Genomic DNA, 15,006 nt, shown 5'->3' with positions numbered 1-15,006 from the left:
TGGTTAGCACTCTTGACAGAGAGAATACAAGACTTCCTTTGTGTATACTTTAAATAATCACTACTGCAATTTCCTTTAAACTGTTCTTCTGGTTCCCCCCCTCCTGTTTCAGGCTTAGACAGAAGAGCTAAAAGGAATCACGTTTTTCCCTGCATTATGATTTTTTTTTTCTTTTTGCAAACCTGTACTGAGTACAAAAAGCCTATCAGGCAGATCAGGTTTCCTGTTCCCTGTAACTGTTCCTAGTAATGGTCTAAACTGACTCCAAAAGGCAAGTATGTTTGTATGTACCATGAACTTGCAGAGCCAACACCTGCTTCTTAAAGGCACTTTACACTTTGCTAGCTCCTGTAATTTACTGGTCGAATATATTCTTTTGCTTCACTTCCCGTATGCTCAGCAATCAACATTCAAAATTCAATTACACTACTTTTCTACAGTTCAACTGGATTTTCTTATCCCATGTTCCTTCTGTATGCAAGCAAAGGAATAAGAATCAGATCAAGCTTGAGAAATGAGATAATAGGCAGCAGTCTGTTAGATGTCCTTTTTCTCACAGATAATAATACTGAGTCCAGTCTGCTCTATGCAGTGAGATTTATGTAGGAAGAAATGCCTATTAACATGAAGAATCAAATCCTCTGCTGGCAAAGGCAGAAGAAATTCCACTAAATGCAACAGAACTACATCAATCCATTGGTGGATTAGATACAAACACACGCAAAAAATAATCACCTCTAGTGTGAAGATAGGTATAGCAGACATTTATATAACTTCAGAAGGCAGGAGAATGCAGTTAGGAACACTGGCTTGTACTTCTGTTACTTTTCATGCATGCTTAAACTTCAAATACAGCAGGCACATAAAAACTGGCTGTTTTGAAGCATCAGCAAGAGAAAGCACACTGTAGGCTTAAATAAAACAGAAGAAAGCTTCACTTAGACTTTTGATTTTGGAGTTTCATTGCGTGCATTATTTGTTTATGAAAAGTTCTGGACTGAGATTCTTGGAGAGAGGTTTCTCTATGTGTAACACAGGTATATCACATGCAGCAGTTAAGTATTTCTTCATGCTGTCCTACTGCAAAGCTTCAGCCCTGACCTATGCAGCAGTCATGGACAAAAAAGAATAGAAGAATAGAAAATACCATGGGCTCAAGATACAGACTGTGTAACCGGGGGGGGGGGGAACACCCTCTATAATGAAAAGTATACTGATTTTGGTTCATCTTCAGTGAACTTAATGCAGCTAGCTTAGTCTCCCCTGCCTCCTCCCAAAAATCAAACCTTTCTCTCAACAAAGAAAGACAAGCAAATGAGAAGCACGCTTTCCTGTGGGACTTTTGTCTTCTTCTGGAGTTTTGGCATGCTAAATTAAAAATTTTGGGGTGTTCCAAAAACAGGAACGGGACAGATCTATGCCAAGACAGACTTACAACAAAAGACAGCAAGTTCTGCGAAACTTTTTTCCTTTTGACATTTTATAGATTCCCTGCCCAATATCTTTCTTTCAGCAACACCACTCCAGTTTCTGTACACATACACAAAAATCAAAAACAAACCTATTATTTTTCTGACCAACCAGGCTGACTTTTGTTCACCTATTACAAAGCAGCAGAGGTCATAAATAAAACATAGCTTGCCTTGCCCTCCATCCAAAGACTTCAGGAGACTGCTCGTGAACCTTGCTTCTACTGCAGATCTTTCTCAGGAAAGAGGGAAAAGAGAAAAAAACAGTTCTAGGATCACTGAATAAAGATGAAGTCATGAAAGTAACAAACAGCTCTCATGTTGGAAACAGCCAAACTCAAGACCTGAACTCTGATGAAAGACCAAGGATGACAAAGAAAAAGTTTAACTTCTTTTATTTAAAAGGTAGTAAGTTTATACATTTCTTTTATGTGAGCAACAGCTAACATCTTCAAACAAGATCTAACACATTTTATTTTCAGTGTCATCACTTATTAATTGAGCCTGCTCGCAGAAAAATCAGGTCCAAATTGGCTCCTCTTGAAGTTGGTGCCAAAACATGGTAGAACACCTACTGTCTTCTCTGGAATTGAAGCTGGGTTCTCCATTTCAAGCACTCCCAAATGGGGGAAGGGCTTTGCTAACTCACTACTGCTTTCACGAGAAAAAGAAATGTTATTACCAAATCACTGTTCTGAGGGAAGAGGATTAGCTTTTGCCAGTACAGCCCAGAGACAGACTAAGAACTGAAGGAATGAGAAGGCCAAGAGCATTTTCTTAATAGTAAATCTTGTCCAACCCTATTTGGAGGGTCAGGAGAGCAAAGAATACAGATGCCCTGTTTTCAGAGGAAGGTAGTTTGTAGAGATGATTTTAAAGCCACTATAATTTGTCAAGTCTTACACTGCAGAACAGTACTCAAAATAGTTCAGAATAAGTGGTATCTTTAAAGGAGACCAAAAGCTTTTGTTTCCAAATGTTACCATAGCTTTAGAACTTGCTGTGCTCCAGGTGAAGAAAGCACATGTTGAAAAGTAAACTGAAGTATTCAGCCAACCTAAATGTTATACACGAAAAGAAAAGGCACGTGTTTTGGAACATCTTGGTCATGCTGAGGGACTTTTGGAGAGAAAAAAGAACGGGGGAAAGAATACGGCTGAAGAATCTGACATCACTGCAAAACGGAAGCAAAATATTTAACCTTTTGAACCTATGTGCTTTTTTCCATCCTGAAAATATTATTAAAATAACACCTTCAAGCCAAGTCCCTCCTCCCCTCTCCAAAGCAGCCGATGCAAATTAAACCTAAAAAGCTGAGGGCAAGTCAGGACATTCAAACACGTCTCCAAAAGGGCTCCATTACAGGGTCCTGTGACTTTCCTCCCTTCCTCCTCAGAAGGAACAAAGATAGGAGAAAAGCTTTTTGCAAGTGTAACCATGCTGTCAATTTGGGTCTCCGATTTGCCCAGGACCTTTGTCTCCCGATTCCCCGATACTAAATTTAGGGTACCTTTGTCCCATGCTCCCTTCTAAAGTGTCCCAATTTCCTCCAGAAGAAGATCCAGGTACAGTTGTCAGGATCATTTGCTGCATGGGCCCAAGATAAATAGCTTGGCTTCAGTTGTTCAAGCCAGTCTTCGACATTCTCCAGCCATCCATGCACCTTCAAAGCACCCTGATATGTATTACCCACACCTCGATGTCGTGCTATGAAAATCAGCATTATGATGGTCTGAGACTCATTTCTTTCTTTTTTTCTGGAATACTGAATAAACAAACCAACTGCATACACACAAAATTGTCTCTCAGCTTCAATCCAGTTTCAAGCGCCCCAGAGGAGAAGCTCTGGGCTGCCTGCAACATTGTACAGATGCAGCCAGTCTGCACCATTGAGTCTAGGATGCCATTCACTGCCTCATATTGTCTACCCAGATAGTCCAGACATGGCCACAGAGAACCACAAAAAACTTGAGATTCTTTAGGTTCCTCAGCATGAACAAAACCTGAAAAAGTAGTAGTAGCCACAGCTTTCCAGCCCTGTATTTAATATACTTGAGTCTAAAAGACAGGTGACTTCCTTCCACTAACTTTGACAAGGAAGAAGAATATCCTACTTCGCAAGTATCAGGCATCTTCTATACTACAGACAAATACATAGCACCATAAAAACAGAAGATTTAGAGCAGAGGTGAGACCCAGTGTGGTATTCTTCTGTCTTTGATGGCAGCTGACACCAACAAGTTTTGAGGGTTCAAGAAGCCCCCAGTACACAGATGTGCAAAAAACCTGTTTTTATATTATGTTTCATACTAATAATTAGAGATTATCTTACTTCAGAAAGGGTATCTAACCAAATGCTTCAAGTTTTAAATCAGAGCTGAAGTTATGCTTCGTTATTCACATTAAATGTTCTTTACCTTTTTTGAATCCTAAGTAGTTAGCTTCACCAATTTCCTATGGTAATCACACATGGCATAAAAATACATATATAGATATATAGTTGTCCTTAAAGTTTGGAATGTCTCCCCTTAAAAGATTACTAGTTTCAGTATTTTGAGCCAAAAAACTAAACCCCATTGTATTCTTTCTAGCTGCCATTCATCCACAGAATAGGAAAAAAGGTATTTTTTGTGAAGTTTTTACACTGTGACACTTAGAATCTGAATAAAACTGATTTATGAGAAAGATTAATAATAAATGTGATCTGTAATATTCTTTGGCATTAATATCTAATTAGTGGATATTAATATTTTTGGTGACACTACAAATAACATATTCTGATCTCAGACTGGTATTAATGAGAAGTTACACTGAAATATATAGTTTGTGGAAAATAAGAACCAATTCCAGTGATTTTCATCTGGATGATCTTTCTTCTGGCTTAATCCTGCAAAATGCTGAACTTCCTTTAGTTCAACAAAGTGTTAAAGCATGTGCTTACATACATTAGTAGTCATGCCAAATTCTACCACCAATTACATGGGGAAACTGCCATTTTCTGCCTTCCAAATACCTTTCATGCAATTGAGATATAAAAGATCCTCCTTTTCCATTACTAAAAGGCATTTAGTTTCACATGGCCAAAGAATTTATTCCTAAGTGCATTCAGTACTCATTTTCTGGAAACCCAGTAAAGTACTAGGTCATTCATTATCAAATTGGCTCACTCAACCACATATAGATTTTACCCACCTATCTGAAACTTCAAGAAATAAGCCTAGAGGAAGACAGCTTGTCTCCTTGTCTGACTTAGAGAAACATTTTCCACCCTGCAAAGTATAGAAGGTAAATGCTGACAAATAAGTAAGTACATGAACCATACAAAATATAGCCCACTTTTTCCTCTACATTAGTAACTATCCATGACTATAAAACAATGAATTTATCAAATATTTTAATTGTAAATTGAAGCCGTAATTGGATTTCCTACAATTTCCTAGGATTTCCCTTATTAAACATATCTAATAAAAATAACCAACAGGACAGACTATTTGTCAATTATGTACATTTCTTTCGTATGACACCAAATAAGAATACAAATTTAACTGGGGTGATGAGAAAGACGCTGTTTAAAAGCAATCATTACGAACCTCTGAGATTAAAAAAAAATGGTTGTGTAGGTTAATGATGCATGCAGTTCAATGAAGATATCCATGAACAATGATCCAAAAAACCTACATAGGCATTTTAAATTTTACTTGTTATTTTCTATGATGTTTTACACTATCAATTCAAAGAAACTACTGGTGGAAACTACTTTCCACCTCTGGAAAGAAACTACCAAATAACATTTCACAAAAGGTTTCTCTGCTTGTCATCAGCATTTCTTTTCCTCTCTCACCGATATTCCCAACTCTATTTCTCTCTCTCTATTTCTAACCTCCCAATGCTATTACGATTCTTTTCTTTCTTTCAAATACAGTATGCAGATCCATTTGCTGATGCAGCTGCTGCTGCCTATGGTCCCTACATGCCTTAGACAGGACTATTCTGGTCCTTTTTCTTACAGATAACAACCTGCCTCCCAAAGAGTCACTGAGCACAGTCAGCTCATGTCTAGTGGAGACAACAGTAAAAGCAAAGTATGGTTTACGGTGATATATAAATCTCTAAATATGACTGTTTAAATTTTAGCTTTAACACACACACGCACAAACACACACACACACAGTATTTATAGTGACAAACAAAGCAACACAGCTTTCTGTCAGAGATAAAAGAACACATTCCCCACTTGGCAAAACAGACAGGCTGCCCCCTCAATATTGCAACAAAACCAAAGGAGCAGAGCTCTCCCTTTGCAACGCTTCTATTGGTTTTCCACTTTGAGTAATAGCGTGGGGTGGTCTCAGGCATGTCCCTTTGACCTGAGTGCCTGCAGGGTTCAACCACCCCCAACACAGGATGCAAAGGAAAGAGTGGAAACAAAAGCACAAATAGTCAATACTGAAATTACGATCTTGATTTTAAGCCATGAAATTAAATGGGTATGACATAAGCACAAGATCTGATCAATAAGGACAGTATCTAAAATGTGTACTAAAAAATGCAGTCTGCAAAACTCTGCCCAGATGTTGAAGTATGATTATTCACTTGAAAAGAGCTCACTTTTGAATAAAATGTAGCTAACGTCTGTTCTACCATTACAAAGGTGAAATTCCCTTAAGAAAAATGAGAATTAAAATAAAAAAAATCTGACAAGACCCAAAAAAGGAAAATGTATCAGTAATCTTTCATCTTTCTAACAAAAATACAGTTATTAGTAATCATGCAGCATGATCAATACATAACTTCTCATTTTCTCATACATGTTCAATATCATCTTGGCAACAGAAACTTTACATCGTGAAGTGACAAAAAAACTACAGCTTCATAATTAAATTCTCTTTCTGAAGCATCTCCTCAGTTATGTTCTCTTACGGTCTCTTGAAGAGTTCCCATGTTATCATGTGGTTCCAATTCTTAAAAGATTTTCTTTCTTGAGGGGAAGGGGAAGGGCTGCAATTCTGCAGTAGAATTTTATTTTACAACTAGTAACTTTAATAACCTAAAATAAATAAAACATCAACTGATGGTATTTAACTATACTAAATACTCTAAGGCAAGAAATGTTAGCTTCAAGTTACAGAAAACCAGAAGAAAGTTTAATAAAAGGGCCACCTCACACAGTTTACATTTGCCCTGATTATATTAAGAAATTATTGCCCATTAAAACCACCAAAACAGACCCTTCTGACAATATTATTACTCAAAGCTCAGGTTGACTAAAAGGTAACTTCGTTTAAAAGTTAATGGATTTCCTTCTTGCTGTCATGCTGGTTTCATTAATTTAGTTAAGTGCACCTAGGGAAAATAAAGTGTCTCAGTGTTCATTTATTATATGGTTATTCCCTGGTGCATTCAAAATTGCTGGTCTCATCTGTGAAGATACTGGTGAAATTAGTAATCTATTTCAAATATGTGACAGTAATTTTGAGGAGTAGTTAATTTATAGTAAGATTAGTGAAACCATTTGTTTCTTTCATTCCTTTTTTAACTAGAGGACAGAAATGTGAAAAGGTGCACAACTGCACGTGCACCACATTGCACTCAGTGTGAAATCAGATTTCTTCATCCTATTTTATACCTTTATAAAAAAAATAGAAAGATGCTATTCTTTTTGCAAGCATGTAAGTTCTATGAAGTATAATTAATCCACATTTCTGTTTATTTTCACTGTCACTGTTACAAACAACCCTTAGATGCATTATATCAATGACATTCAAGAAGAAAATACGTATTTACTTACCCTGGGAGCTTGATGATATTATCTGTTCAGTTTCCCTGCTGCTGTGCAAAAGATGCACACATAACAGTAGACTGTAATTTTGTAAACAAAAGAAAAAAACGAGGTTGCAAACAAGACTTAGAAATAGTATTTTTAAACCACTGCTTTTTTTTTTTAAGAGATTTCAAGATTCTGTCCTTTTATTAGTTTACCTTTTACTAACTTTTCAAAGTAATATTCTGAATATCTAGAAGAATTTCTGTCTAGAAAGTATCAATTAATCCATACCAAATAAGGCAAAAGAAAAAAATACAGATTTAACATGCTTGAACATTGATATTACAGTTCAGTAGCACAAGGAGGCAAACCACACAGTCCAAAATTGTCATAGATGGAAAGCAGCTATAATCTACCATAAAAGAGATTTTTAAGATTTCTGAAAATACACCTGCATAAAAAGCAAATTTATCACAGAAAGATATTTTGATTTTTTTAGAAGTGCAGAAATATACAACAGCAAAAAAATCACTATCAAAAAGGATATATTCCATATTCACTTGGCAAACAACTACCAATTTCACTTTGAATGCCAACTCTGTTAGAGTCATTAACAAAATATCAGATCTTCCTATTCACAGGGATCTATCTTCTACTGGCGTATGCATTCATTATGCATTTACATCAGGAAAAAAAGAGATTATCATTCATATATTGACTTCTTGGAGTCCCTAGAGTTACATCAGATTACTCCAGAAGCACATCCCAAATTTTCTGCACACAGTCTACTTTCAAGGCGTGAAGCCTGGGGCATTTTGTACTGCCTCAAAAAAATATCTTCATCACGGAGTGGGGGAAAAAAAAAGACATTATCTTTGCAAACTCACTGAGAATAATCCAAGAAAATATGCTAAGAAATGGTATGTTTATCAATTCAATATATTATACTAAATCATACTGTCATATATTCCAGAAGTTTCTTTACAAAATGTATCATGTTTTGATGAACTCAGATTTTTTTTTTTAAACATGTATCTAGTCACTTAACAAAGATCCTAACCTCAGTCACTCACTACTTTGGGTATTGTGTGTGGTTTGTGTGGTGGGTTTTTGTTTTTTGTTTTTTTTTTTTTTTTTTTGTATGTTGAGATGATGAAGCCTGCTTTTAAATTCTTGGATCCCATTTTGTTGAATTCTCAGTAGACCGTCATGCAGAAAAATCAGTCTGCTTACTTCCCAGTTAAATGCCACACATGTTCCTTGGAAATTGTGCCCGAGTACATTATATAGAGATTTGGCCTCTAACTGTATGCTTATAAACCATGAAGCGTAACTCCGTATGGAGGACCACGCAACTTGTATGTCACAAAACCCTTTAATGCCTTAAAATGCTAAGTAAGTGATAAGCTGTCCAGAAAATCACTGTTAGATGGTACTACTGAATAAAATACTGTTACCTTAACATCTACTGTAAACAGAATCTTCCAAGAAAAATTAGTGCAACTATCCTATCACTTCTCTTATTATGAAACTTCACTGTTAGCATGTTTTCAAATGTGTCACATTAAATAGGACTTAAATGGCACGGAAATAGTGCTCAGAGAGGAATTTCAGGGAATACTTCAAAAGTGCAGTTACCAGAAAGCTTTAGTCTATCTGGTTTGTGCACTAGAGAAGTAGTTAATTTTTTTGTGAAGACCTTTATTCCAACCAAAGAGATGTAAACATGAAATAGCAATGTTTCAAAATATTTTGAACTTCTTCAGGAAGAAGAAAACAAACATGCTTGCCTAAAATAACATTTTCAAATAAAATAAGTAGAAAAATTGACAAGGTTCCTGTTTACATATATCTTACAGGATTCCAGTTTTTGCTGAAATAGGTAACTGCAAACTAGTATGTTTCACAGCAGTATTTTCTAAGGACCCACAGAGCCTTCCTCAACTTTTGACAACAAATTTTTGCAACAAAACACCAATTTCCTTCTGCAAGGACATTTACTCCAATTCTTAAGGAAGCGAACACACAGAATGCACACAACCCATCTGCAGTCAGGTACAGTATCAAAACACTACTGACATGTTTCGTGACATCAACAAATAAGCTGTATCTACTTAGAAGGTAATATCTTACTATAAAACCTGCCTAAATTATTGTTTAGCTATGTGAAGACTAGTCAAAATAACAGTCCTGGAAAAGTGATTATTTTGCTTCATTCTTATCTTATTTGGAGTACAAGGCTTGTAACAACCTGTTTCCTGACTGGTATCCTGAACACCCTTCTTAGAGCTTACTCCATCTGACAGTAGTAAAAGATGCCTCAATCTGATACCATATACCTTGGTTAGACATTTCATCCCAGAACTGGAGAATAGCCTCTAAATCCAAAATATTCTGGACTAGGAACTGCCACTGCTTGATTATTTCAAAATACGTACTATCCAAAGTCTCTCTCTCCATGAATGTGTTTCAGGTAAACATTAAAAAAAAAAAAAAAAAAGACATTCAGTGCCCTTTCCTGATTATCTAGCTATCATCAGCCTGCAGTAAACCTAAGACCGGACAACCGACTTCCATATTTTCACACAATAATGCTCTTATCTTAAGCCACAAAGACATAAAGGCAGAACAGCAAGGCAGCACTGGTAACAGTGAGAAAACAGAAACAAAATACAAGAAACAAAAGTCCATTTGAGCAATTACAAAGAAAAGATCAGCACTAGCACCTCCAGACAAAGTGGCCCAAGGCAGCCTGGCCAGTGCTACCAACCCAGAGGCCTGGGAACTTTATTCCCAACTTTGATGCATGACCTCTTTGCATGACCTTGAAAAAGTCACTTGACCTCGCTGCACCTCAACTTCCCCACCTGGAAGCAGGAAAAACAATCCTTTGCTTTCCCTGACAAGCTCTTTAAAATCCACAGAGAAGAGTCAAGTATCTCTAAATTGCAGCTGAAGCCTTAATCTTGCACCTCCTCTGCTCAGTGTGTTAATCTGAAGTACAACTTGAAGCCCACTTCTGTAGTAACAAGAATGCATTAATAAAAAATGGTAGTTCACAAATGCCATATTTTGCTGCTTGCGGTTGCTGTCAAACATAGCAAGCCAGAACTCTAATGCAAACTAAGCAATGCATTTTCTAAACTTGACATTGGTACAAATACCCACTTTATGCCTTTAATTCAGATTCACTGAAGAAATCAAGCTGCCTGGGACTCCTACAGTCAGACAGCTCAGTCTTCCACCCTTTGAAGCAAATAACAGGACTAAATCCACTACAATCAAGTAAGAACATAGACAGTAAATAGCTATTAAGTTGTGGTTTTCATTTCTAGCAGACATGCATCTGCTTGGGGGAAGAAAAAGGGAACAAAGTTGCTTTTATAACCACTTAAAATCTCTGCTCTTGTAATAGTTCAAAATTTGTAAAACAGTATCAAAAACTTAAGTTTCCTATATAGTTATAAACCCATTTAAAAGTGTGAAGACAGAAGAAAGACCACATCCAGAATTTGAAGTTCCAAGAACATCTTTGATTCAGAATAAAATACTTAAAAACATTTATAATCTGTACCTTGTACAGATAAAAATGAGTATTATAAAAACAAGTAAAATGAGACCCCTCCTTTTCCGATATGCGTATGCTAACAAAGGTATTAAAATAAAACATTCAGAAAAGGCTTATACATATGATTTTTTTCAAGCTTAAAATGGCAAATTACAGAATATCACAAATTTTAAAAAGTCTGTTTTACTAAGAAATCACCACACAACTTCAATGTAAAACCCTAGAATAAAAGCAACACAGAAGCTTTCCAAGCAGCTTAAGCCAGGACTCAGCTGAAAGAGCCAGTTCTGCCCTCCTCCAGCTGTGAAGCGAATCAGGGCACTGACCCAGCTGAAGACTAACGCAGCAAAAGGAAAACCAATGGTTACTCTTCAGCTGGACCTGCAACGCTCTTCACATGCAGCTGTACAAACACTTGTGCGGGTACAAAGGCAAAGGAGAAACACAAAGGTGGAAATGAGCAGCTGGGGAGGGCTGTGCAGTTCCTTTCTGCAAGCCTTCAAAGGCTCACGGAGCTACAGCACTAGGGTGTGGTTTCACATTATACAAATTTAATCCAAAAACCAGACTGCTACAGAAAGGGAGGATCTCCTTTCCCTAATGTCCCCTGCTGTGCAATCCCAGCACCTACCCCAAAATATTAACAAACTATTACTTTTCTGTCAGACCAATAAAGCTTTCCAACTCATTTAAAACCACTTGATGGCTAGATTCAACACAAAGAAGGGGCAGGTAGAACAGGACCAAACCTTCAGCATCATGCCACCCTATGATAGGAAACCATACTCTGAGCTAAACTAGTCCCTTCCCAACATTGCAAGTCATACACTCTCAAGAGTAAGTTATACCTCCAGACCCTTTCTTTCCCATTGAGGCATTAATTTTTATTGGACACTGCATAAACCCATCACCTTTCAAGGTCTGGATTCAGGAAGCCAACCCTAGGACTATCTTGGCAGATTATTCTTTTAATAACCCGACTGCACATTTACAAGCAACAAAAGTGTATATACATGAATAATACATACACCCGTATCTGCACCTATAAAGGTAAGCTTTTCAGAAGTGTCTAAATTTAAATTCCAAAGTCCCAGTCATGTTTGAGTTCAGTGCCTGCCTAGGGATTTGCTTACTACTCTGTGATAAATACGGATTTATGAGCCCATTTACAGACACTTGATTCTGCAAATCCTGGCAATCCTCAATACATGCAGAGATGGTAGTGCCACGGATTACAGATAAATTTATTCTGGCTCCCCCTCTTCCCCTTCAGATTTTTTTTTCCTCAGTTGTTTCACAAGACTAATCACTCAAGCTGAAACATTACAGGCTATTGCAGGATGGTTTTTATTCTTTGGATGTCTCAGCTAAAATAGATTAGCCATTTCTGAGAATAAATTTAGAAAACCTTTTTTTCCCTCCCGATCCAACACGGAAACTACGGTCTTATGTTGCAAATAAATTCAAGCCCCTGTGCGTTGGAACAAGAGCTCCAAGTGTCTGAGACATGCCATTTGCTGTCACCAGGCTTAACCAAACCGGACCGAGTTAAGGGTCTTTAGAAAAATCTCAGTTTTCACATGCTCTGTCAGCACTCATTAGAGCTTGGCAGATGACTACTTTGAAGAGTTCATCTGCTGCACCGCACGACTTTCCCACCGGCCGGGCTGCCAGCCGCGGGGCTCGGCGGCGAAGCGGCACCGGCCCCCGCGCGGGGCAGCGCCCCGGGGCGGCGGCGGCGCCGGGCGCTGCCCCTGCGGCCGGCACCGGGGCGCGGGGAGGGCAGTGACTCGACGGGGGGGTGCCGCAGCCCTGCACACCGCCTCCGACTTTTCTTCTCCAGCATGTACAGTAAAGCACTTGTACGAAGGACCCCGGGTCCTCCAGAGCGCTTGGCACCTGCTCATTTAAATGAGTATCTGAAAGTAAACTCTGCAAAGCCACGTCCGGCCACCGACACGCGTCTTCCCGACCCATCTGCCCCTGGAGAGACCGCAGCGAAAGTCTCTCGATCCTTTTGCCCCTCCCGAGGGTCCCGAGAGCCCCCTTCCCCGCCCCGCTCCCTCTCGGCTGCTCACCTCGAGGGGAGCTGAGCGCCCCTCGGCACCCGGCCCGGCTCCCCCGCGCCGCAGCCCCGGCGGGCGCCGCCCGCCCCTACCTTGATGCCCTGCTGCTGCGTGGTCAGGGCCAGCTTGGACTCATCCAGGAGCAAAACTTCGCAGTAAAATTCCTCCGGGACAGCGCAGAAGCAGCCCATGCCTGCTGCGATGGCCGGGACGAGGCGGGGAGGAGGGAAGCGCCCCGGGCGGCGGCGGCGAGGGGCTGGGCCGTAGCCGGGCCGCGCCGCGGCAGCGGGAGGCCGGCGGTGCTAGGGCGCGGCGCGGGGCCCCGCGGGGCCGCCCTCCGCCGCGGCCATCCCGCGGAGCAGCCTGGACGGGAAGTGCCGGGAGCGTCCTGCGAGAAGCGAGAGAAAACGGCCGCAGTAGGAAGGAGCCAGGGCGCAGCCCGCATCCCCGGCTCGCTGCCACGGCCGCCCCCCCGCGCCGGGAAGGCACCGAGCCGCCCCGCGCCGCGCACATTGCTTCGCCTCCCCTTTGTGTGGAGGAGCGGGCGCCGGGGAGCGCCCCCGCCGCGGCGGGAGGGTCCCGTCCGGCGAGCGCGTTACCTCGGGCCGCGGGGCCCTCCCAGCGGAGCGGGGCGGCGGCAGCGGCGGTGGCCGGCCGGCGCGGGGCTGGCGTCCCTCGGCGGCCCGCGGCCATGTGCGGAGGGTGCTGTCCGCCGCCGCGGCTCGCCTCCTCCCCCGGCTGCCTCAGCGGGGGCGGAGGGAGCGCTGCCGGGCGCCGGGTCGACCCAACCGAGGGGAAACCCGCCGGTGCCGTCCTCCGCGCGGGGCGGGCTCCCCCACGACGGGCGGGCGCGGAGCGCAGCGGCACCGGCACCGGCACGCACGCGGCGCGGGGGCCGGCAGGCGCCGCCTGCCCCGCGGAGGAGCCGCCGCCGCCCACGGGCCGGTGGCTCAGCGCCTGCCCCGGCAGCACCACGCTCCGCCGGCTCGCCCCGGCCCCAGCAGCGCCACAGCCCGCGGAGTCGGCCCGGGGCTAGGGGCGCCGCAGCGTCGCGTCGCGTCGCGTCGCATCTCGCGGCATCCCACCAGGCATCGGCGCCGCCGGGGCACAGCCGGACCCTCGCTGCCCCCGCTGCCGGGGCGGCCGCCGGGAGGCCGCGCTCAGCTGAGCCGGCTCCCGCGGCGGGGGGAGCGGCTGCCCCGGCCCCGACCCCGGCCCGCCCCGCGCGGGCTCGCCCCCCGCCGGCTCCTGCCACCCGCTCCCCTGCCGGCGCGAGCGGCCCCGCGCCGCGGCAGCAGTGACCCCTGCTGGGCCGGCGGCGGGGGCGCCGGGGCCGCGCAGCCCCGGGCGGTCGGGCGCGGCTCGCCGGGCTCCGGCTGCGGGGAAAGTGGCCCCAGGGCGGGGGGCTTTTTTTTTTTTTTCCCCCTCCCTGCTTTTCGGGGAAGCGCTTCAAGCGTTAGACACACACCGGTGAGGGTCCAGAAGAGGCCGGCTTAAAAGTAGCCTCAGCAGGAAATGTTTTCCCAAATGCGCTGTTAAATACTGAGGCTTGCTACAGATATATTTGGTTTAAAAACCAACAGCCCTATACTAGTATATTAATAAAAAAACCAAAAGTTGCAGTTGTCTGCTGTATATAGTTGCTGGACTTCACACTAGTCCACCTGTGTATCTCAATTGCTACACACATCTATATGCCATGACTTTTCCCTCTCACGCAGAAAGTTAAGCCCTCACAAGTACTTGTGCATTTGCTTAGCTTTGCATACATGAGTCATCCTATTGAAGCACACACAAAGTTTGCATGTGCAAATTTAAGTATGTGTATAAATGTTTTTCCTTAGATAGTTAACTTGCTCCCATTGCATAGGAGTAGGGCATAAGGAGATTTCTCACTTGACAAACACTAGATAGGTAGGTAAGAGGCTCAGGGAATGACATCTCTGTGCTTAAGCTTCTGCTCTAAATGAGTCCCTGCTGCTCCCAGGAGACACCACCTCCAGCTCCTTGTTTGGTGCAGGCTGTGTGTAAATTTGTGCAAGGGAGTCTCGGGATCTCTGTGTTACATCCTATATGTGCAAAAACAGTACTTTCCATAAACACTGTGCACATCAGGACACAGGACAGATTTATTAGACC

At 42.4% G+C, this 15,006-nt stretch overlaps 1 protein-coding gene across 5 annotated transcripts in view; it reads right to left on the bottom strand.

The window, feature by feature from the left end:
- The window catches only part of LOC112995234 (band 4.1-like protein 4A), a 142,600-nt gene extending 128,584 nt beyond the window's left edge, over positions 1-14,016 (bottom strand). For 4 of the 5 annotated variants that reach the window (XM_064500587.1, XM_064500588.1, XM_064500585.1 and 1 more), the window contains exons 1-2: positions 13,467-13,606; positions 12,960-13,255 (exon numbers count right to left, since the gene is read on the bottom strand). In XM_064500587.1, the coding sequence (XP_064356657.1) occupies positions 12,960-13,058 (99 nt within the window). In that variant the 5' untranslated portion in view covers positions 13,059-13,255; positions 13,467-13,606. Of the gene's footprint in view, positions 1-12,959; positions 13,256-13,466; positions 13,607-13,952 lie in introns of those variants that run through there. The other variant, XM_064500586.1, reaches the window with a different exon arrangement.
- Positions 14,017-15,006: the final 990 nt, after the last annotated feature.

This window comes from Dromaius novaehollandiae, chromosome W, assembly GCF_036370855.1.
Source record: "Dromaius novaehollandiae isolate bDroNov1 chromosome W, bDroNov1.hap1, whole genome shotgun sequence".
Taxonomy (NCBI): Eukaryota; Metazoa; Chordata; class Aves; order Casuariiformes; family Dromaiidae; genus Dromaius; species Dromaius novaehollandiae.
This window is presented reverse-complemented; position numbering and strand designations above follow the sequence as displayed.